This window comes from Coniophora puteana, assembly GCF_000271625.1.
Source record: "Coniophora puteana RWD-64-598 SS2 unplaced genomic scaffold CONPUscaffold_16, whole genome shotgun sequence".
Lineage (NCBI taxonomy): Eukaryota > Fungi > Basidiomycota > Agaricomycetes > Boletales > Coniophoraceae > Coniophora > Coniophora puteana.
This window is the reverse complement of record NW_006913068.1, coordinates 812,680-835,577: the sequence shown is the minus strand read 5'-3', so window position 1 is coordinate 835,577 and position 22,898 is coordinate 812,680. Positions and strand designations below refer to the sequence as shown.

Genomic DNA, 22,898 nt, shown 5'->3' with positions numbered 1-22,898 from the left:
TCTTTGGGACCTGGTATAACACCGAGGCAAAGAATGTGCGTAAGATGGAAGCGGATTTCGGGAGGGAGATTAAGGTTGAAAACAAGCAACGGCCAGCAAGTCTTCTTCCGGCTTTTGAATGGACCTACACCATCGGTTGACAAAGCAAGTGCAATGTCACTAGCCTGGTCAAAGAAGCGATGACCAAGCTGCTCAGCATCCACACGCACATGCTGGCTCAGGAGACCACGGTAGTGCTTTCCATCAAAGACGTCAGCAACCCCAGAAGTGCGAGTGTCGTAATTGCTGCGATAGCGCATCTTCTGAATTGACTCGGGATCAAGGAAGAGATTGGACAGGCGAGGGATAAGGGGGATATACTGGAAGATGTGGCGAGGCTGACCTTGATTGTCATAGCGAGCCTCCGAGCATCGGGGACACTGATCAAGCTGCTGATAGTCACCGGTGTAGCAGACACAGGAGTTAGGACAGCAGTGGTAATTGACTGGCATAATGCCGCTCAGAAAAGCCATGCGAGACTGGAGGCGATGAAGAGTTTCAAGGTTGGGGGCAAGCTTACTGCGACGCAGCTTCTCGTAATCTTGGCCACCGAGCTGCGCATCAACCTTGAAATTGAAGGCACGGATGTTACGCAGGTCATCTTCAGATAGGCGTGCACCTTGGGCATTGTCAGGGACAAATAGAGGGAACATAGTGATATGACACACCCATAGTTGCCACCATCTTCTCAAACTCCTCTGCTAGTCTGTCCACTGCACTCATCTCGCCCGATCCATGAAGCCATGGCGCCGTCTCATGACCAACTGGGTTGTCTGCATCCTGACCTGCCCACCCTTCCTCATCCGACTCATCCTGGCCCTCATCACTTGATAACCCGTCAGGTTCTTCAACCCCAAGATCCACCATATCGTCATCTATCGGTGTTTCTTCATTATTGTCCGGAGAACTATCAACCTCCATCTCAAAGCCTTGTGAAGGTGGTGATACAGGGTTCATAACTACATCGTGATTGGTAGGAGAGGGAGGAGGTGGAGTGTGGTGGTTTTTCTGGTTTTTGTGGGATTTATGATGTTTTCGAGTAGGGAGAGATGGAGGATCGATGGTTGATGTAGCACGAGCAGCAGCAAGTTGAGCAGAGAGAGTTACAGTGTTTGCTTGTCTAAGGTGCTGCAGCTGAGTGTTACGATGGTTCACAGCCCCGCAACCACAGGGGCATTGGGACTTTGTTTCGGCTTTGGGACCAGACATACGTAGCAGTACGTGTTGTGAGTGATTGTAGCAGGTTATCGATCAGGACAACTGCTGCACGAAGTGCGTTGAAGCGTGAGGGGACTTGCTAATTTTGGGCAGAAAATTCAAACTCCGCAGCAAGCGGCCTGCAACGCTCACGACGGCCTCAACACCCATCCAGCACTGCGTTGACCATAGCAGAAGAGCCCAAACCCTTCAACGCTTCGACCAACGCCAACACCGTCTCCTCAGCTATGCCCTATTCGCTCCTACTGCGCTCGCTTCGCCGTTTTACGCTCCACATGCAAGCTCAAGTCGTCATTTCAGGCCTTTCATCTTCCCCATCAAGTTCCAACACGCCCGACGACATCCTAAGGAGAATGGCAAAATTGGTTCTTCGAAGGGAGCTGGTGAAGGATAGCTGAGGCGTTCGAGATGGTGGTGGCGTGGTGTCAGTTCCACGAAATCCGTGAGTGCAAGAATATTCTGGCGTTCAAAAGAGTCGGCTTACCAAGTTCACGAGCAGATCTAGTCTCGAGATCCCAACGGCGTCGTGCTGAACTGCGACGTCAGCGGGTTCGTCCGCACCAGCGGACTCGACCCGCAGCTCGCCGCGCTCGTATTGCTCGGCACGAGCACGAGCTCCGATAACCACGCTCCGGGCCCGCTCACGACGCCCGACCCGCCCGCGCAGTTCGCCACTACACACGCCACGACACCACCGACCTCCTCCGCACCAAATCGTCCTCGTCCACACCCATCCACGCCCGCCCGCTCGAGAACCGCCACCGCGCGGGCGTGTGCTCGCCCTCGTGCTCCCCGTCGCCCATCTCGCGCCGGTTAGGCGGGAAAGCCGCGCGGCAGCAGCAGCGCGAGCAGGACGCGGCGGTGCTCGAGGCGCTCGCGCGCAACGGCACGGAGCACATCAAGCTCGAGCTCAACGGCGGGCCCGGGCCCGTGCGCAAGTTCTTTGCGGACTTTGCCGTCGACAGGGTGCTGCGCGACCGCCATGCGTGGTACGTGACGTTCAGCGACGGCGCGGACACGGCGCGCCGCGCGTCGCGTGTGCTTGGTGGATCGGGCGCACCGACGCTTGTGCCTCAGGCTGTGGGGCTGGTTGTCGGGCAGCCGCCGTCTCAGGTTACGCCGGCACCTGCTGCGGGCAAGGCTAGCTGGACGAGGGAGGAGATGCTGGAGGAGGCTGCGAGGATGGTGGAGAGCGAGCTGAGGGCGCTGCTGGAGAAGGATATTACGGAGCGCGTCGTTGGGCCGCTGGTGCACAAGACGTGAACCGGAACCGGAACCGGAGTTGGAATCAGCGTCGTCAGCCAGGAAGCATCTCACTGGCTCACGCCCGAAGGCAGCCAGCCGGAGCACCCGCAGTACAACGTAGACGGTGTACGGCTCGAGGGACAGACACTCAGGAGACCAAAGGGGGAGAACTCGGGCATGGGTCTCGACAGGCACTACGACTGGGATTGAGTGGTTTGGGCTGGGTGCGTACTCCCTTTCGCTTTCTCCCTCCCTTTGCACAGACACGTCGTCTTTCTCCTCCCCCTCGTTTCCTTATTCTTTCGCATTTCCTTCTTCTCCCCATCCTCGTTGCATGCTGCCAGATACGGAATGCTGATAACCATGACCCAACCACACAGCGCGTCTCACCATGGACATGCACTGCGGCCACTGGCTGTTCTACGGCAAAGCTGCGGACTCGCGCTCGACCCTGTCGTTGAGTATTCACATCCGACTGCGCAGCTGTTCGTTGACAACCTCCCGACCCTCCTCCTACGTCATGCCGGTGCGTGGCTTCATAAGCCTTCCCGCGAAAACCGGTTAGTCTTGGTCTCGCACCTCGGAGACTTCAATATTTTGGGGTCATTATGTACGTTCTGCCCCACCTCGCCAACGGATAAAATTACTAACCGATGTCGGCTACCATGACTCATGCAGGGTAGTGAGTATTCTGAATTGACCTACGTGCTCGTCGATGCCAACGACCTGTGCATGCCGTTTAGCAACGACGGCAACTTAACGCTTGCGACACCTCTGCTATGGCTTGGCTGACTGACGTCACGTCAGCCCAGCCTAGTATAAAGGTGAGCCGTTTTTGCGTTGTCTCAATGCATCTCAGCACAATGTCGGGCAAAGGCAGCACTCGCAAGAACAACACCTCGACCCGCATGCGGGACCCTCGTCAGTCACCGCTCTCCTCCTCTCTTATTGCATGACTGATATTTGCCAGACGATGAGGATCTTGCACGTCTCAACAAGGAGCTCAACGACTTCCGTCGGGCTCATGAAGAAGAGCTGTCGGCTGCTCGCGTGAGGGAAGAACAGCTCCAGGAACAGCTCGACAAGGTCACCACTGACCGCGACAACGCCATCACCGAGCGCGACAATGCCCTCAACCAAGATGAGCCTTCCGACAACGTGGCCGAACGGAGCATTGCCCGCCCCTCAAACCTTCGCAATACCAGCATCGCTCAGCTGCGTGAACACATGGGTCTGTCGGGTCCAAGCAACAACCAGGTTTGGAATGATCATCGCGTACGTGCCCATCCATTGTTCATTTCATCATCTAACATTGTCTTAGCGCACTGTTCGTGACACCCTGACAGCTGCGTACCTCGACTACAACCGCGACATCAAGAGCCAGGACAAGCAGAAGCTTGTCAAGGTTATGCTTGCTGTAAGTCATCCTTCATCGATATGTTTATTAGTGCTAATATACCTTTAGATTGAAGAGCAAAAACCTCGTTTCAAGAGGTTTATGGGACAGTGGGGCGCTCAGTATGTTCTCCAGCAAGTCTGGACGAACCGTAACGAGTGGATGAGCCGCACCCAGCGTAATACCGAGGCCGACAGCGACTGTGACGACAACGACAACGGCAGCAATGGCAACGGCGATGGCAACGGCGATGGCAACGGCGATGGTGACAGCGATGGCAACAGCAACAACAACAGCAATGTCAATGGCGCCACCAACAGCAACGACAACAACAACGACGGCGACGATGACGACGGCGACGGCAACATCGCTGCGGCCAATGCCGACACCCACGAATCCGATAGCCGTGCCGGTGATACCGACACGGATATTGATGATGAGACTCCGGCCGCGCCGAAGAACAAACGTGTTCGCAAGGGCCGCGATCTCTTCGATACGGATTCCTCCGACGATGACGACAGCGGTGCCCACACACCGGCTCCGCCGAAGAAGTCGGCCAAGAGCAACACCGGAAAGCCAATCGCAAGATCGGGCGCAATGGCGCGGATCCAGTAGCTAGCTATCTGTTGCGTAGTGCATTAATAGAATTGATTTTGTCATGATTCTCGTATGTTCTGTCGTGTGATAAATGGTCTCTTCTTCCATGAAAACTAGTCATTCTGCATGCAGTCTTGCATTTTTGTCGACAAAATCAGGTACATCTAAGGTGATTCGGACAATTGAATCTCACAAAAATGACAATGATTGATTTTCGAGCAAGTACCTGATTATCACGACAAATTCTCAGTGTTACTATGTATCTAATGAGTGATAACTATGGATTCTACACCCGAATGGTGCCCATTATAATCAGGTATATCCACCTTCACAGTGGTATGTTAGATTCTTGCATGACGTGCACCATGGGAACTTATATCGGCTTATTGTAGCCCTGTTTCTGCTGAGGGTGTGCGCCCTATGGGGAAACAAAAAATGGATAATTGTGCTACTGAGTACGAGCTTCGTTGTAAGACTATTCCTAGTGGAAATGTGTGGTGACAGTGATAATCAGTGGGTACACAGGTAGGGGCGATTGCAATCTTTATCGTTGGACTTTTCCCAGCAACCAACCCACCATGTACGTTGATTTCACATGTGTCACTGTGCAGTGCTGATATACATACAGTTCTCGCGCTTGATATCTATCCCGTTACAGGGTGCTTTTATACGACACAAAGTAGATATTATGTTGTGATGTTCGTCTCGTTCATTCTCCTCGAAATTGGTGTGTCTATTTGCTTGCCGTGCCATAGCACTCTTAGAACATCAATTTCAGAAATTATGGTCTTGACTGTCCTTGGATTCTATCTCACACGCCATAAATTCGTTCAGGCGTTGAGAGATAACCCAACCGACGTTCCACTGGAATTAAAACAATCGCCGAGACCAAGCATTCACGACCTACTTATCAGTCGCAACTTGTTCTATGTCTTCTGCAGCATGAGTACGGCATTCTAATGACACATATGGCATTAATAGCTTGAACCTTAACAGGCCTTACCATTGTGAATCTCGTCACATGCGTTGTTCTCCAAGACGCGTACAGCGGAATTTTCGAAGAGTGCGTTTCTTGTGTCACAAGTAAAATGAAGCTTATATTTATCTGATATTGCACAACTGCACCATATAGCTTTCAAGTTGTCATGAACCTCGTTTTTGCTACTCGTATACACCGTAGTTTGTGGTCAGCGACGGAGCATCACACAACAATCGAAGAATTTAGCAGTGTTTCGTTTGCATCTAATCCAAATGAAGTCATCTCCACTGCAGCGTCTGATGGCTACCAATCCAGCCCCTGACGAGGACTTTCAGGTACGTATAACTGTCAAAATCCCATCGAACGATTCCTGAATGCTAACCATAAACCACATTCAATCACACACTTATCGTCGAATGGTGTACAGGTATGGATGGTATGAGGACGACATAAATGGGTCATAAAGAAGGATGATTTTTCAACGTAAATAAAAAAACAGGGAGAAACGGTCATACCCGTTACCATCTATGGTAACTGGGTTAGAGGGTCTCGCTAACGTCCCAGTTCTTCGCGGTGCGATTGAAAAATCGGTTCTAGTCATGTGACTGGTGGCTGCAGCGCTGCCATTTTCCGCATCAATGAGACAACTTATTGTCAGACAAGCGCTTTCGTGCAACTTTGGTGATACTGCCTTTCCCTTTGTCCCTTCGGTAACAATGTACGACTCGGACCTTATTCAGCAAAGTACCAACTATGATTCTCATTTACCATCATGATGAAGCTTTTGTCAGTAGCATAGAAGTTCCCGCATTGGAGAATCTCTTCCACGCAGTTTGTTATCGGCGAGTTTGCAGTTAGGAATGATTTCGAGGTTTGTAACAGCCAGCTCAGCTATGTGGCCAGTGGCGTGCGCCAATTCCGCTATCAATCTTATACCCAGAAGAGATCAATAGGTTAGGCATGCTATTTATCTTTGGTGGATCACGGCATGTCGTGTCCGTCCCCAACATCCATTCCGTTCCATCCTTCAGTATCGTTGGATGGGTATCTAACACCATGGCAATTGTTCAGTTAATTCCATAATTTCTATGATAAATAATCCGGAACACCCATGATGGATATTTTCAGGTTTGTGTTGCCTAAACACCATCATATCACTGTGTGATATTCGTAGGATATGGATGAAGACTCAAGTCCGGATGACATCCTTTCCTTGAAGGTCCAGATGATAATGGTTGTGAACAAGCTGGCACAGCTGCGCGTCAGGGGCCCAAAGATAAAGTACATTGGCGCGTCAGATGCTTTCTGAAAATATTTACTATTCTAAAGGTAAATGGTAACGGGCTTTGCCGTGCACTGGAGCATGGCGCTATCAACTTTTATGCTGACGTGGGGCATTCAAGGGGAAGGAGAGGTAATAAGGACATGCTATGTACAAACGTTGATGCTAAATGATGCGACGTGACGCGATGCGACGAGTGTATGTAAGGGTGATATGCGAATGAACCTGTAGAGTAGACGTATGAGTCCGCGTGTTAACATCGATCTTAGATGTAGGGAAGATATCATGGAAAACAACAGCAAGAGTAATCAAAAACATCAAAAAGATGAAGAGGAGGCAGACGAAAGAGGCTGTAGTGTGTTCGGCTGTACTCTAGCAAGAAACGATTCGAGAGGGTATACAAACAAGACTGTTGTTTGTTAGCTCTGATGGTTCCTCCTAGGCGTGACTGAATTGGGTCTTCAGCCGTTACAGCATGCAACGGGATAGACGCCCATTGCTCGGGGATCATCTCCGCTAAACACCTACCGTAAGGCTTTCTTCTCGTCGAGAAGTTTTTTCGCCGAGGCTGGATCTCAGCTTGAGATCACCGAACGTACTATAGCAGCACTGCGCTCTCGATTAGAGGTTAGTTCCTGGTGCTAGTACTGACGATGTTTAGCCACTTCAATCGAATTTACGCTGCATGATATTGCGACGGATGCGCCCCCATAGCGCCCTCGACTCTCTGGTATTAGCAATGTTCGATGTGGAATTTACACACGCCTCTAGCAAGCTCGAAAATCGCATATAATCTGTAGCTTTCAGTTTGTCATAAACCTCGTTTTTGCCGCTCGTATACGTAGAGGCCTGTGGTCAGCTGCAGAGCATCAAACAACAGTCGAAGAATTCAGCAGCATTGCGTTTGTCTCGCACTTAAACGAAGTCACTTCGAGTACAACTTCCGCTAGTACTCGTTAGAGCGAGGAACTTTCGCCCTAATAACTCGTATAGTTTCTACGAATGGATCTGAAGTTCGCAGCCATCAACGCATTGATGCTATTCCTAATTCACATCCAATCATACACTTGTCGTCTAAAGGTATACAGGTATGAATGACATGAAGTCGTCGTAAAAGGGTCATAAAGAAGGGTGATCTTAAACATGACAAAAGCGGAAAGCAAGAAAAAACAGTCATATGCCAACGAGGGTTTCCAGGGGAAGAAACGATAAACAAGGACGTGATATATACAAATGCCGATGTGAAGTGGTGCAATGCGAGGCGATGCGACGAGTGCGTGACAGGTGATATACGGATGAGCGTGTAGAGATGTTCGAGTCCGCGGGTAGAAAGGGATATGATGAGGCGAACATAGATCGCAGATGCAAGGAAGACAGCATAGAGAGCAACAACAACAGCAATACAAGAAATCCATAAGACGAAGTTGACGCAAGCGGTTGCAGTGTGTTCGTGTGATGGCTGTACGCAGCAAGACACCATCCAAGAGGGTATCTGAACAAGACCATTATTTGTCAGCTCTGGCGGTGACGACACAGGCACGAAACCAAGCTTACCTTCTACCACCGCCGACTACACTCACGCAACGATGGCGTTCCGGCTCACCACGTTGATCTCCATCTTTCCGAGACCAAATACCCCCTGACCGTCATTCCCATCCGCATACTCCTCGTACCTGTCCGCACCATTGGCCCGCGCCGCAGCAGCCGCGCCCCACACAACCCACCACCCGCCAACGCCCTCCCAGCAGTTCCACCCAAATACGTCCAGATACTCCTCCCAGGTCGCCCGCAGGCCCTCCTCATCAGCGTCGTCCCAGTCGAGCAGCGCCTTCTGCTTCGCCTCGCGCAGACCCACGTCACGCATCTGTTGCAAGGGCGATGGCGACGGTATGCAGATAAAGTCACGCTTGCGCCGCTCCGAGAGCTGCACGGTCGCTACGCGTGGGGAGCGCAGTTCTTCGTATGTCTCGAGTAGGAGGGGCGTTGTGCTTTTTGGCAAGGGCAGGGAAAGGAGGGTAGAGAGCGTGAGCGCGTCTTCAATGGCCATGGAGGCGTTGTGCGAGCCATTAGGCTAGATTATGAATGTGAGTTTACGTGTAAAAGGACGTGAAATCAAGGATGCCCTACCATCAACGGGTGCGCAGCTTCGCCAACGAGAACGACCTTGCCAGCCTCATGAACCCAAGAGTCGAACGGTTCGTGGATATCATATACTGTGGGTATCATCCACTCTGCCATGCGAATCAGCTTTTGGGCTCTGTAACAAACCATCAACAGATCAGTCTCCGCCCACCGCAAGGCACCACCAGCACCAACGCTCACCTCGGTTCAAAACGGTCCGCAAGCAAAAATGCCTCGTCCACCGGGAACCGCACATCCCACGACTCCTGCTCCCACCATTCCTTACGTCCTTCCTCAAACGCAACGCTCTTGTTACGTCCGTGACGCTGAGTGGGCCCGGAGCCTTCTGGGATACCGCTCCACGCAGCCGCACCACCAACCGGTGTCGACCGTCCGTCCGTCGAGCCGGGTGCAAATACTGGGTCCGAGTACGATGGCTCGGATGGATCAGGCGCGGGAACGTGCATCACCACCGCGTACGATCGGTCATTCGTCTCGGGGTCGACCTGTGCATGATGAACATGGCGCAGTAGGCGTCGGGTTATTCGGTGGAGTAAGTCAGCTCGACACGTGATGCATAGGTCCATGAGGATTTGTCGGGCGTCAAACCGTTTGAGGATGCCAGGCAGTCGACCAGAGCCATCCCACGAAGGGCAGCGAGGTCCGGTGGTGAGGTGTCCAGCACGAGTTATCGTGAGAAGCACAGCATGAAACAGCGAGCAAGGCCCCAAGGACACAAGGACACATGACACGACGAGACCCGGAAACAGCGAGGACCAGTAATGAAGCGGTCATGAAGGTGGTTCGCAGACCCACGGTAAGATCGTGACAAGGCGGTGCCGGAGGCGATACGATCACGGTATCCCATGCGAGCATGAATAACAAGGTGGTGTGTTTGTTGCCGCCGGAAGAACGAATGACGAAGATAGAAACGCGAAACAAAGATAGTAAGGCCGTCGGAAATGACCGGGAGTGTGACGCGGAACAACGGGAGAAGCACCAGGCCGCGACAAGAATAGTGGATAATGAGAGCATCACCCCGCGAATCAATGAAGTTCAGGGCACGGGCGTTAGCGTGCATCGTGAATTGGAAAAGGAAATATGAAGATAACAAACAGTCACCCATTTCGTCGACATGAGGTCGGCGTCCGAGGACGAACCAAGAGCAAAGAACGCCACCCGCGGAGACAACGCGCGATGCAAAACATCCATCAAGTTAGCAGAAGAAACACGATGCACGCAATGCGAAATAAAGCCACGGTCGCAGCGGGCGCGAGCCGGCGAATGCGACAAGGTTTGGGTCGAAAGGGAAAACAGAAGTTTAGAATCCGACGATCAGGAAACAGAGCCAAAAACCGTGAGATGATAGACATCCATCCAATCAGCGTTGAAGCTACGAACAGACGCAAAATACGTACGACGAGAAGGCCGTGCATGGCACAGTTGTCTGCGAGCCAGAGTGTCCACTGGCGGTCCGTAGCAGAATCAGGCGTGAGTGGAGGTGGCGTCGATGTGTGACGGATGATACATGGAGCGGAAAGGGGAATCAGCGCATGATCCCAGACAAAAGCAAATCAGCGTACCTCAGGACTCTCCGTCAGCTCAACAAGGTCAGGGTGCTGGCGCATTTCGGCGCAAGGTACGACCATACTGTTCACGGATCAATCCACCACCGTGTTGCCCGCGATATTAAAAGCACGCAGTTAGGAACACAGATCATGAAAGGCACTATCAGCAGGAGCACTAAACCAGACACGGATGACTTTGCGCACTTGACGGAGACACGTTTATCACGAACGCCGTGATCTGCTTGAGGGCCGACGACTACAGGACGGATGACGGAATTGTGACCATCCGCGCCGACGATCAGGTCCCCGATGTATGTTTGTGGGGACGACGACGGAGAGTATGTATGCGAAATGCAGGTGACGGAGGGTGCATGCGGGTCAACGTGCGTGACGCGCGAGTTGAAGTGGAACTCGACGCCTGCTTCAACGGCGAGAGTGTACAGAAAGTTCATAAGAGCTCCATGCTGTATCGCCGTCGTGCTTGCTCAGTTCCCTATTGCGCATATATTCAATGGGTACGCTCACTTGGATGTAATGGAAGTCCGCCGCAAGAGCTTTCATAACCTTCTCGTGGAGGACAAGTAAGCCGAGATTATCGCCTGAGTGACCCTCGAGGAACGTAAACTTGTCAGCTTTGATGACGAGCTGCTCGATCGCATGCCCAAGGCCCCACTGGTCGAAGACGCGGCTCATATTCGGAGGGCAGCGTACACCACCTTTAGACTGGGTATATGCGGCAGGAGAGATGCGCTGCTCGAGGACAGTGACGTGGTGGCCAGACTCGCGAAGGGCGTACGCAGTCGCAAGGCCAGCGATGCTGCCGCCTACGACGACGATGCGTAGGAAGTCGGCCGTACGCCGAGGAAGGATGGGTGTATGCTTTCCGGGCATTGTGGGCGGGTATGAGAGAGCGGTTTGGACGCCGTGTCTTGAAGAGTGGATTGGGGGATGGTTGGGGTCAAAAAGAAAGAGGCGAGGGAGTACAGGGAAAAACGCTGGCCCAAAGACATACGGATGAGGGAAAGGAAAGTCGGGCAGGGCCGAGGGGTCGTCGCGCTCGAGGGGGCCGAAAGAGGGTATACCGTACCCAGTCCCTTGGTGGCTCCATCACATGGTGGCAGCTCACAAACTGCAATCCAACCTCATCTAACCGATCCAGCCCACTTTTCCCAGCCTTCGCACTTTCCCCGGTATCACCGCTCTTTTTCCTATGACATCCTGGCACCGTTCGGCTTTTGTCAACCAATCAATGGCCCGGGCATCGTTGCTTCGTGGATATCATTGCCAGACGAACCTTTTCTGTTGTCCTTTGCCTTGCCTCGACGGCACAATGACCGAACATCGGGCACAAAACCATGCTGACAGTCAAGGTCTGACGTGACCTTTGAGTTGCCCCGGTGCTGTACCTAGAACCCGCAACGGGTTAGCAACGGTTTGAAAATCTCCACGAGAGGGTGTCGGTCCATCTCAGTCCACTTGGCCTACCCGCTGGCAAGCTTGGGCAAACTCAAGCTCTCATTCGCTCTTCGGCTTGTCAGGGCACATTGTTTGGCCTTGGAACCGGCGCGACCACACGGCCAAGTGCAAGCTAAAACGCTTCCAGGGCCGCAGAATTCATCTGGTCTCGGTACTTTGTCCAGTCGGGCTTCTGATCAGCGAGTTCACCGCCGTTGATCATCTCCGATAACCTCTCTAATCGAACAGCATCGAACAGCAGGCTGGGAGATCCTTACCTTGACAGGACTCTACCTACAAATCCGAAGTGGATACACACAGCACGTTCGCTGGCTCGTTCGGATAAAGAGCTGGGCGGGGAGCGGGCGTCGAACTGCCAAAGCTGTCCATGTCAACATCCGCCATCGCCGGCGGTAGAAGGCGAGGAAGCAATCGGGAAGCGACGCAGCTAGCGCAGACTCCTACCCAGCGGTCTGACTCGTGAGACCGGCTTATTAAGCGCTCCTGCCTTTTATAACTTCGTTAGGCAGTTCTCTCGCCAGACCGACTGGCACAACTTGTTTTTCCCATCAGCCATATTCTGCTTAGCCGAGAGACATTTGGCGGAGAAAAGTTTTTTAGCCGAACAAGTTGTGCCAGTCGGTCTGGCGAGAGAACTGCCTAACGAAGTTATAAAAGGCAGGAGCGCTTAATAAGCCGGTCTCACGAGTCAGACCGCTGGGTAGGAGTCTGCAGCTAGCGGCGCCACACCGGCATTTCCTACTCAGGCTGAATGACCCCTATCGCACATGTTGCTCCGAGTTGCTCTGGGCGACCAAGATCTACTCTTCCCCCATCTTGTCCGACTCGTCTTCGAATAGTCAAGGAGATTCTGAAGTGCGTAACCTCTTCATGAGTTCTTCATCCCTGTTGACTTATCTGATTCACTGGGAGCACCCGCATAACCCGACTGCAACCCGACTGAATACTGATCGGAGACTCTTACTGGCAGCACCGCCTCTCTTACGCGAGCCTTCTATGTTTCAGCACGTGATGATCATAGTTTTGTTTTCGACGTTCATCTAATGCTGTAGAAAGCTTTCTTCCGGCTTCCATTGATGAAGAGGCCATCTTCTCTATCTCTATATCAAACTCCATCCATGGAGAAGATTGCCTGTTGTTGATCAGACACAGTATAGCCTTGCACGCTTTCCATAGCGGGCGGCTGGCCGTACTTGTTTTCTTGTGATTGCTCCTTGAGCTTGCGAACACATCAGAAGCGCATCTGGAGTACGTCATCAGACCTTTTTACAAGCGGAAGCAAATTTGATGTCGGCTCTCGCGCCTTCTCTCGCATGTTGGCGCTGAATATGGGCGCAGGCTTGAGCACCACCCCGGGGTGGCACACGTGTGTCTGATGCGCGCTATCGGTCCTCCGTATCGCTCACCGTTCGAGACATTTGACCTTTGCGCCATCCAACTAAAGCATCCAGGGCTCCCACCTGGATCCTGGCCAAGTTTGGCTCGCAGCCAGCAGCACAGCGAAGGTGTGTCATAGGCCTGTTCCGATTGTCGATTTGGAGTCCGTTATGCTAACAGTTGAAAAGGCTGTGCCTGATAGCCTTTTTCTGGCTCACACTAATGCCTTCAGACATAACTTATCACACTATAGCCGATCCACAGCTGCGTGTGTGTTTCGTCGCCCTTGTGCTTGCTTCGCTCGGGATATCGGAACAGGCAATTGGTCCGTAAGCAACGTTTGTACCCGCTCTTTGGCAATTGAGCACTCAATTTCAATCATATCGATACGATATCGCTTTTAGTGCATGTCCAAGTCGCCGTTCTCGCGATCTCGTCAAAAAGGAGAAAGGGGCGTTTGTGTCGCACACGCATATCCAGTGTGTCTATCATCCATTTTCGTATCTTTTGGCTGTCGCCGTAGCTTTGCTCTAGTTTAACGAGCGTAGAATTCTCTCTGACGTGTTTCTTGTGCGATTGATGCACGTTTGGTGTTAACGTCATACGCCCAGGGTTATCTTGCGCTTCTTCAGACTATTGTGAATACTTCTCGCTCTCAATGACAGCTGTACCTGCAGCGTAACATCCGAGTCAAGCGCGGCAGGAGAAGCGATCTCTAAGTGCATCAAGCATGTGTCCCATGTAGAAGCCAGCTAATCGTAAAATGCCTAGATTTATAGCATTGTGCTAAATTAATAAGGTAAAGCTAACAGATATAGACGAAGATGTCCCCAATTATGCCAACGCGAAACAACATATCGAGTACGGAAACAACTCTTTCCCCCACCTTCGCACTCCTCTTATCCGCTCCACCTACCGGCTGGCTCACTACTACCGCCGCTTGACGAGTTGCTGACCCCCTTCCCTCTCCCGCGCGGCAAACTCCCTATGACTACCGCAGACGGACCGCCATCCGGATGACCGAGCGAAGGAAAGGGTGGCGGGTGAGTGCTTGGATCGTCAGGATTCTGACAGAGCGCCTTGTCAGCCAATGTCGCTAACGCCAAATCAAATCTAAAACGCCGTACATAATATTTCGGAGGCCACGATTGAGCTTCGACGATATTTCCTGCTGGATACATAGGTGCCGTGGTCTGTGTCATATCTCCATTACCTCCTGAATCTTTTGGGGGCAAGTCGATGCTTCGCTGAGCATCGCGGTGTCGCGAGCGTCGGTGCCGTCTACAAAGAAGCAGACCCGCCGCGACGAGGACCAAGACGGTGACAACTCCAACAACGATGCCTGCGATGACTCCTGAGCTCAAACTTGAATTATTGTGAGCCGACGAGGCTGAACTGCCTGACGTCTGAGTTGCGCTTGAGGACGCCGTGGACGTAGTAGACGGAGCTACGCTATTCTCCGGCAAGTCTGCAAATGATCACCTTTAGCACACAGGCTACGCAGCCAATACAATACTTCGGAAAGGGACATACCACCTATAGACTGAGCGGTGGACGGGTTCCAGCTTCCAGTTGTCTGGGAAAAACAAATATGGTCCTAAAACTGCTCTTCGAGCCTTCTCAACACGTTTACAGACTTACAGTAACATCGAGGAAGGCCCACTGAGGGACAGCAGTGTTGGAAGGTATTTCGTACGGAAAGCTAACGTGGAAAAAAAAGGTTTGAATCTATGTAGAGATAACTCAGAAGAATGTATGGGCCAGGAATATCCTTACGTTTGCTTCTGCGTGGAAGAACACTCCTGGCTCCACTCTAGCCACCTGAGTCAAAGAAACGTCAGCGTAAGCCGTTTCCGTTTGACTTTGTAAGATATGTCGTGTCCGATCACTCACGATAAATACGATGCTCCCTGGCAATATCCACAAGCTGCAAACAGTGAATATGCGATCGTGTTGCATGCACACTTTACAGTGGCGTCCTGCGATGTCTCAGGTCCAGGATAAACGTCATTAGTGGTAGCGTTGACAGAAACAACGTTCCAATCTATAAAGTAGACGCAGTCAACAATCAAAATCTACTTGCATAGCCATGCGATTGAGCGCCTATTATTTACCGCCATTTTTGCACATGGACATCAAGAAGCCGCCAACCAAGCATGGGCTTTGTCCTTTACTGTTCGTTGTCTACAGGGCATGTTAGATTAAGCAGTGTGCTACTGACACTTTGAGCAAAAGGAACCTACCCAATATGTGGACGACTGGCACGTTGCGCTCGTCGTTACCTGAGATACCCCTCCTTGTACTAGAGAGGCGATGATAAGCAGCAACCGAGCGGTTGGACCCCTTAGAGCTGATGACCAAGCCCGGTGCGGAGATACCATGGCAATGATCCCGAGAGTTAACAAGGCTCTGGTCTGATGTGGCTTGTCCCTCAGGGAGGCTCAGGTGTGCAAGCGAAGCGGCCAGACCCGCTGGAAGGACAGGGATAAGAAACAGGACACGGTGTCTATCGCTGGTACTCTTCCCCATAGTACTTATTGCGTCTGCACTGGTATGACCCGTGCATAGCCAGTAGCAGCCTGTTCTTTCTGAGACTAGCCAGGCTTGGCTGGCGGTTAACAGCACTGCTCGCAACCGCTCACCTATCGGATATCTGGCCACCGCCGCAGGTGGGACAGGTGAGCTGGAATATCGGCGAAGATAGAACGGAATAAACGCCAAAAAGTCGGATTAGCTCTCATTAAGAAGATGTACTACTTGAAAGGGACTGTGATAATGATAAGCATGGCCCAGAGAGGTCCAGATCTTACATCCGCCAGTATCGCTATGCGCGTTAATCAGACACTGCGTGTGTTCAAATGAACACGAGACCGCCGCCGACCGCCACCCCATTGGATAGCTCATTTGACCAAAAAAGCAGCAACACATCGTGACCAGAGCTCTTTTGGTCTGTACTTATATTTTGACGCGTTCAGAGCGTTTGTAGCCGTTCAGGGCTGTTAATTCTCACTTGCCTTTTACCTACCCCATACTCAACAGGGAAATGGAATTAGTTATGAGTCGCATGAGTTGCACACGAGTGTTGTTATCGTACAGGTGCGTTTCGGAGCCGAAGGGGAAGAAGAATTGATCGCGAGACGATCCTATAGTCTGCCTAGCCGCGGCTCATAGTGAAATCACAGGCTTAGTTTTCGTCCTGTATTTTGCGTTTTCACTAGCCTTTGGTTACAATCCATGTTTACATTCCCTATCCTCAGTTGAAAGATTTTGAACGTATCCTTGAGTGACTGAAAAGAAATTTTGGTCAGAATTCTTTTTATGGCGAAGCTAGTACGTACGGCAACAACATCCCAGCCGTCCGTCAATGACAGTCTTGCTTATCTGATGTACTAAAATTGTTCGTGTAGAATACTCTCAAGGCCTTTGGCGGTATACTCGAGGCCGTCCAGAATTACATTCCCGCACTACATCTACTGCTCAGTTTCCGCGGATATCATCAGAGAAATATGCATTCCCATAGAAGCTCCGCCGACAGCTCATCAACGTTCAACACCCACTCGCCAACTGACAAGGACTCTCAGCACTTTCAACTTCCAAGCCTGGGTAGAGATAGTAGGGTGTCATCGCGTGTCAGGGTAGGAATATGGGGCGCGACGACTGGGTAAAGGCCGATCCCTGTTTGTGTATCAAAGAAAACGCTCTGGGGTCGATCTTGCTATCATGTATGTAGTCATGTTCCGAGTCGGCTCATTAGCTAAAATGTCATAATGACAACACGTATGTTTTCGATCACGACTAAGCTGATCCAATAGCAGTGCGCTTGGTGCTTGAGTGCTCTGAGGCGAAGTTCTCAGCTGACGACAGGAAAGCTGGAGTGGATACTTACGAAAGCGTCATGCATTCGGCATCGTTTGACTTGAGCGCGCTTATTGTCCAACACACGCGTTATTGACGCGTTGTTTGGCGTTTTTTGATATTGGCCAGAATGACCCTGAAACTTGAACATGCGCTCGCTTAGCTGAGCGCTATACAAAAGTGGTAAATCCTCTTCGGACCCCACCTTCAACTTTCCTTTCCTCACTTTTCCCCATCGACGTGAAGTAGGCTTGGGTTACGTCCAACCACCAACACGCAACTCTCCATGCCCGATATCAACGTTCTCCCCTGTGGTCAACTGGGTTCCATGCAAGTACCGATGGGCGGTGGCTGGATCTACCTCGATGGCGTCTGGATTCGAATGGTCCACACGATCAAGGACGCGGACGAAGAGGTGACATTCTCCGTTGACCCGTTTCTGTGGACATGGCTGAGCTGTTTAGTTTGACAGGTACCGTCGCGCCAGATGGGGGTCAATGTTACGAAACGATATTGTCCCGGTAAGCCGTCAATCCAACGACGAAATATGACCAGACGTACCTGATTGTTGTTCTCGTACCAGCCATTCATGCTGTGGCCCCATTTCCCCAGACGCGTTGTCGCTCATACAACGCAGCCCGCAGTTGGCAATCAGAGTGGCACCGACTCGACAGGCGAGGAATGGAGGACGCACAACAGGGATAGAAAAAAAGTCAAGCAGTGTATACGCGCATTGTTGCTCATCCCAGCGAGACAAGAAACCCGATTGTCATCTCTGACGTACCTGGATGGCTTTCGACGCGCGCCGACACAAGACTGTCTGCGATATCTAATCGCACTCACAATCTACCAGAACGGGCTCGATGAACAGCGAACAATCGAGTTCATAGGCTACACGCTGGAGACGTATATACCGTATTTCAAGGAGACTTCGGATGACTGGAAGGTGAGCCTTGTTCAAGTGGAGCTGAAGCTGTAAACGCTGATCGCCGTGATTAGTCAACTGTATGCACCACTCTGGAGACAGACCCGTGGTTCGTGTGCCACAAAGGAGATTGCTGGGAATTGGATGTGGATAGAATGATCAAAGATGTCGCATCTCAACGACTTGGGAGAGACGACGCAGGGCTTCGAGATGACGAAGCCCAACAACAGAACTTGAGACAGCCCGACCTTCCGATAGCCAACGCTACCATCGAGCCGCCGCTGGTGTCAAACTCTGGCGGAGGGCCTTCGCCTACCTTGAAAGCTCATCGCGTAGGAGGGGGTCGACACGGGCCAGCAAGACGCTCGAAGGAGACTCGGCCATCGCCTTATCCAGTACCCGCGATCGGCTCTAATTGGGCATCTCGAGGTATCTCTCATGGTTTAGGGCAAGACGTTCGAATTTCGGACGATGCGACCCAGCTCATTTGGGCCCCTTTGGACGGAATGATTCCGGGTGCCGCATCTCGCCTTGAAGGCTGTGACCAGGATCCCCAGCTGCTCATTCCGCAAACCAGCTCGACACCAAGGTCTTCGGGGCATGGAGGGGTTGAGGGGGTGACTGCGACTATCGAAGGCACTGGGGATGGAGTTGACATGGGTGCAACTGGGAGCCTTTACACTTTCAACACTTCTCTACTATTTGACGCGTCTACTGCGATGGCGGATATGTCTGCGTGGACGTCGGAAGGAGATGGAGCTCGAGGTTTTTCTGCGTAGGTTTTCATCGACAATGGTCTCGAACGAAGCAACCTAAACACTATTTGCGTATCTGTGTAATGTACGGTGAGAATGAAAAGTGCAAAGATTGAAGAGAATGCAAAATGGCTATCGTCGAGTCTCGTTGATGTCCATGCATATGGCAGGAGGATGCAAAGTGTGCAAACGGAGTCGTGGGGATGTCGATTATTGGTTCCGCCAACGCGATCGTCTCTCCCGACTTTTGACGTTTGAGTTGTACCGATGGGCTAATGACGTATCCAGTCGATGGGATGACCGCCATCTCTTCTCTTATGCCATCTCGATCTCGACCAGACCATTTCGTTGCAAGCCATATAACGACTCCCTTCGCTCTGAAGAATGTATTTCCCCTCCGAACCTTTTGACTTCACAAGCAATGAGCACAGCTAACGGGAATGGGTCCACATCCAACTCTCAGCACGATGGCAGGAAACGCGTTGCAATCATAGGTGCAGGAGCTTCCGGTACGTAATTTGCTGCACTCTGGTAGACCACCCTTGACAGAGCGTTTTCCTTGTAGGCATGTCCGCCGCCTACGCACTCTCGCTGCACCCCGACAAGTTTGCCGTGACGATCTTCGAGCAGTCCGCCGACACAGGTGGGATGGCGACCTCCATCCCCATCGACGGCGCTGCATACGGCGCCGAGTACATCAATGACGGAGTACAGGGCGCGAGTCCCGTGTTCTACAACACGTACGCTATGTTCGACAAGCTTGGGTTCAGCGCGAGCCCCGTCGGGATGCAGGTCAGCTTTGGGAGGGACAAGGACACGGAGTTTTGGAGTAACGTGTTTCCGAGTCGGGTTATCGACAAGTGAGTTCATGCCCTGGTTTGATTCGAAGGAAGAGCTGATGTGGTGTGTAGGTTTGGGCCGGACATTAAGAAGTTTGGCCGGGTGTTGAAGTTCATCAAGACCTTTGAGCCGCTCTTCGCTGTTATATCTGTGCAAGCGATGCTCAAGATGTTCCGCTTCTCCAAGGCAAGCCCCATCGCGTTAATACGGCAACTGGAAGTCTGATGGTTAACAGGACTTCGGTGAGACGATTGTCTACCCGCTGGTTGCGCTCTTCTTCGGTACGGGCAACCAAACACCGTTCATCTCCAGCGCTATCCTCGAGCGTGTGTTTATGGATCCAAATATGAGACTGGTAAGCTGACCTTCATGGTAAGCCCCTCGTACGATAACAATCTACATTCCAGTTTGAGTACTCCCCCGATTCCTTCCTTGCCTCTATCCCCGATATGCGGGCCTTCCCGCGTCTCTCAGAGCTCTACGGATCGTGGTCCAAGGAAGTTACGTCTAGAGGTAATGTTGACATTCGCACGTCGCGCCAGGTCACGCGTATTCTCCGCGGCCGACCTGTTGAGGGCTCTTCAAGCAAGGCTACCGTCAGCGTACAGGTGTTCAGCCAGTCGACGGCAGGGCTTGGCACCGACCAGAAGCCGAAGGAGCCTTTCGGGCCGGAGGAGCGCGACGAATTTGACGAGTTGATCATGGCGTGTGACGCAGATTCAGCGTTGAAGATTTTGGGCAAGCAGGCGAGCTGGATGGAGAGGAAGGTTCTTGGAAATGTGAAGGTGTGTTGTATCCGTATTGTGGGCTAGATTGTCAAAAGGTGTGACTAACGTTGTGTTTTCAGTATCTTTGGGATATCAGTGTGACGCACAACGACGTTGAGTACATGGAGAAGGTCGGTATACACACTTCTTCTCCTTGCATACCTAGCTTATGCGACTGCTCAGTACTACCGACTACGCTACTCGCCCGATTTGAAGTCTTCCCGCACGGATGATGACGCAAAGAAGGGATACGAGCTCGCGGAGAAGGAGTTCTCGCCTTTGTACTTCATTCGGAGCTACCCAAGCGACAAGAAGAAGATCGAGATGAGCTTCGACTTGACGAATTATCAGGCTCAGGTACACTCATCCCCGTCCTCTATCTCATCTTTTCGTGTCCACATGCTTATAGGATCTCTTTTCAATCAGTTCAAAGGCGAGCACCCACGCGGCCCACTCGCACGTACCTCCCCCGCAGAAACCGGTGAAGACGGCTCGCCGCCCCAGCCACCTAGCTCGTCCCCGCCGCTTGAGAAACATGTTTTCCAGACGATTTTCTTGGACCGAGACGGGAGCGAAGAGTTGTGGAGCCGGGATGACGTCGATACGGACAAGGTCATATATGAGAAGTGGTGGAAGCAGCAGAGTCACCGCTGGCAGCACTACGCTGGAACGGTTCCATGGATGATGATGATCAATGGCAAGGTGGGTGTCTTGCGGTGATTCTGATTAGCCGGATCATCATTGACGGCTTGAGCAGCATCACACGCGGTATGCGGGCGCGTGGTCTGTTTTGAGTGAGTCATTTTTTGCTTCTAGAGGGAAACGTCGAGTGTTGACTGTGATCACAGATATGCACGAGATTGCAGTGGTGTCCGGGTTCGCTGCTGCCTATCAGCTAGGTGCTGAGTAAGTAGTTGTTTCTAAAGTGTCACTTTTGATGGTACGAACGTGCTCAACGTTTTGATCTTTGTGTTTCCAGCTATCCATTCAGCGAAGACGAGAACTGCAAGCGCCTTTTCAGGCTGTATCTGGGACTTAGTCACGGTTCGAGGATGGTGAGACTCCATGTTTACTTTGCTTGGACCACGATTTCAGATAGCTGATGCGTCGTTTTCGTTGTGGATCGTTAGAGGGCGGAGGACAGGAAGGGATTCTTCGCATAAGGGCTCGGAGATAATCGAAGATTTATTGGCGCATCATTATTCTCATAGTAATGTTGTCATAGTATGTCGGAACTTGCCTTAGGGGCATTCTAATGGATCCGCTTTACCATCACCGCAGTTAATTTTATAATGTGATTAAAATATATATTGTCATGACGTCCGCGGTGATTAGAATAGATTGGAATGGGGCCTTTGGAATGACTAATCCGAAGCTTGCACCCCAATCGATCATAATGAAGCCGAGGCCATGGCCACGACGCCAAGCTCGTGGAAATCAGATCGAGGGCCATCCGAATGAGACCGCCGGTCCATCGGAATGGCATCCCTAAGGCACCTTCCCCCTTTAGGAAGGTGGTGATGCGGCCTGCAACCCTGAAGCTTGAAGGCTGAACGTTTGAACGCTGTGGCAGAAGTGCGTTGGGCGTGCTGGATGTCAGATTTACGTCTAGTATTCGACCCTTTACGGCTTTATTGGTTCATCCAGAAGCCTCCTGTACGGCGATGTTCCTCCTAGAGGTCTACAAGTAAACATCGCCTTCATACGTCTATTCAGGCGCTTAGTATCCTACTGGTAACTTAAGCGCTTACGCACTCGTGTGGCTCCGCGTTCATCGCATAGGGCCACGTTCTGCTTACGTAGCCGTCCTGCATTACCGTGGGACTTGGACTGCATAGTAGTTACGAATACGGTAGTGACTTCACACGCTCCTGTCATATATATACAGTCGCTACCATGAATATCATCTAAGTCTTCTCTCTACACCGAATGACTACTATCGTCAGCTATAAGCCTAACCGCTATCACTCAACCTTCAACAACTAACTGCCCGGTGAGTTCGCGCTTTCATAGACTCCATCAGCTATACTCGCGTCGATACTTTGTCAGGTTATGAGCCCCGCGGGGCGCGGCGGAGCCTAGTACCTCAAGGCGGCTTAGTATGCCATGGGGGGGAGTCATTCGCAACGGTTCATCCGAAGCGTTTCCCCCTTCGCCCACTGGTAAACACCAGGGCGGCAGGAATCAAGGGGACACCCTCCTGTCATGTGTGAAGGGCCTTTCCCACATCCGTGAGAACCCATGCACCTTAACCGGTTCGGGTCTCGAGCGGCTCTGGAGGTCTAGACCGCTAGTCTACCGCGGACTCGCCTGGGCATGATGTAATTCGTCAAGTGTACCCACGCTGACGTTATCTTTACCCCAGATTCATCAACATGTCTACTTCTCATCAAACCCCAGCCCAGATCGCTGTCGGCATCTTTGCCGGCACCGACTTCGTGCGTTTGGAAACCCCGCA

At 51.9% G+C, this 22,898-nt stretch overlaps 7 protein-coding genes across 7 annotated transcripts; 4 read left to right on the top strand and 3 right to left on the bottom strand.

The window, feature by feature from the left end:
* Positions 1-95: 95 nt before the first annotated feature.
* On the bottom strand, positions 96-692 carry CONPUDRAFT_65589 (uncharacterized protein; the record flags this gene model as incomplete). Its single annotated transcript, XM_007775902.1, has 1 exon — positions 96-692. A coding segment is annotated over one exon (597 nt), but the record flags the coding sequence as incomplete, so codon positions are not given.
* Positions 693-1,665: 973 nt separating this feature from the next.
* CONPUDRAFT_159102 (uncharacterized protein) lies at positions 1,666-2,712 on the top strand (the record flags this gene model as incomplete). Its single annotated transcript, XM_007776162.1, has 3 exons — positions 1,666-1,699; positions 1,925-2,505; positions 2,563-2,712. The coding sequence occupies 3 exons, from the start codon at positions 1,666-1,668 to the stop codon at positions 2,710-2,712; spliced, it is 765 nt and encodes a 254-aa protein (XP_007774352.1).
* Positions 2,713-3,365: 653 nt separating this feature from the next.
* Positions 3,366-4,513, top strand: CONPUDRAFT_159101 (uncharacterized protein; the record flags this gene model as incomplete). The annotated part of the gene is made up of 4 exons (XM_007776161.1): positions 3,366-3,423; positions 3,473-3,777; positions 3,824-3,919; positions 3,968-4,513. The coding sequence occupies 4 exons, from the start codon at positions 3,366-3,368 to the stop codon at positions 4,511-4,513; spliced, it is 1,005 nt and encodes a 334-aa protein (XP_007774351.1).
* A 3,315-nt stretch (positions 4,514-7,828) lies between these two features.
* Positions 7,829-11,336, bottom strand: CONPUDRAFT_131881 (FAD/NAD(P)-binding domain-containing protein; the record flags this gene model as incomplete). The annotated part of the gene is made up of 8 exons (XM_007776160.1): positions 7,829-8,248; positions 8,311-8,827; positions 8,884-9,013; positions 9,079-9,383; positions 10,296-10,343; positions 10,461-10,527; positions 10,650-10,909; positions 10,971-11,336. The coding sequence occupies 7 exons, from the start codon at positions 11,334-11,336 to the stop codon at positions 8,333-8,335; spliced, it is 1,671 nt and encodes a 556-aa protein (XP_007774350.1). The 3' UTR covers positions 7,829-8,248; positions 8,311-8,332.
* Positions 11,337-13,931: 2,595 nt separating this feature from the next.
* CONPUDRAFT_77294 (uncharacterized protein) lies at positions 13,932-15,827 on the bottom strand (the record flags this gene model as incomplete). The annotated part of the gene is made up of 8 exons (XM_007776159.1): positions 13,932-13,969; positions 14,215-14,766; positions 14,832-14,874; positions 14,940-15,026; positions 15,075-15,119; positions 15,192-15,225; positions 15,264-15,342; positions 15,542-15,827. 8 exons carry the CDS (start codon positions 15,825-15,827, stop codon positions 13,932-13,934), a joined length of 1,164 nt encoding a protein of 387 aa, XP_007774349.1.
* A 1,612-nt stretch (positions 15,828-17,439) lies between these two features.
* CONPUDRAFT_159099 (uncharacterized protein) lies at positions 17,440-18,857 on the top strand (the record flags this gene model as incomplete). Its single annotated transcript, XM_007776158.1, has 3 exons — positions 17,440-17,568; positions 18,007-18,099; positions 18,153-18,857. The coding sequence occupies 3 exons, from the start codon at positions 17,440-17,442 to the stop codon at positions 18,855-18,857; spliced, it is 927 nt and encodes a 308-aa protein (XP_007774348.1).
* A 409-nt stretch (positions 18,858-19,266) lies between these two features.
* On the top strand, positions 19,267-21,660 carry CONPUDRAFT_112209 (uncharacterized protein). Its single transcript, XM_007776157.1, is given in 12 exon segments — positions 19,267-19,342; positions 19,399-19,693; positions 19,745-19,892; positions 19,909-20,028; positions 20,087-20,458; positions 20,521-20,571; positions 20,624-20,797; positions 20,867-21,142; positions 21,198-21,234; positions 21,289-21,346; positions 21,420-21,495; positions 21,571-21,660. 11 exon segments carry the CDS (start codon positions 19,401-19,403, stop codon positions 21,601-21,603), a joined length of 1,638 nt encoding a protein of 545 aa, XP_007774347.1. The 5' UTR covers positions 19,267-19,342; positions 19,399-19,400; the 3' UTR covers positions 21,604-21,660.
* The last annotated feature ends 1,238 nt before the right edge of the window (positions 21,661-22,898 follow it).

Coding starts and splice junctions, on each gene's coding strand:
- CONPUDRAFT_112209 (XM_007776157.1), top strand. CDS start 19,401: ATGTCCGCCGCCTACGCACTCTCGCTGCACCCCGACAAGTTTGCCGTG. Junction 20,029..20,086: donor TGGATCCAAATATGAGACTG/GTAAGCTGACCT, acceptor TTCCAGTTTGAG/TACTCCCCCGATTCCTTCCT. Junction 21,347..21,419: donor GCCTATCAGCTAGGTGCTGA/GTAAGTAGTTGT, acceptor TTGTGTTTCCAG/CTATCCATTCAGCGAAGACG.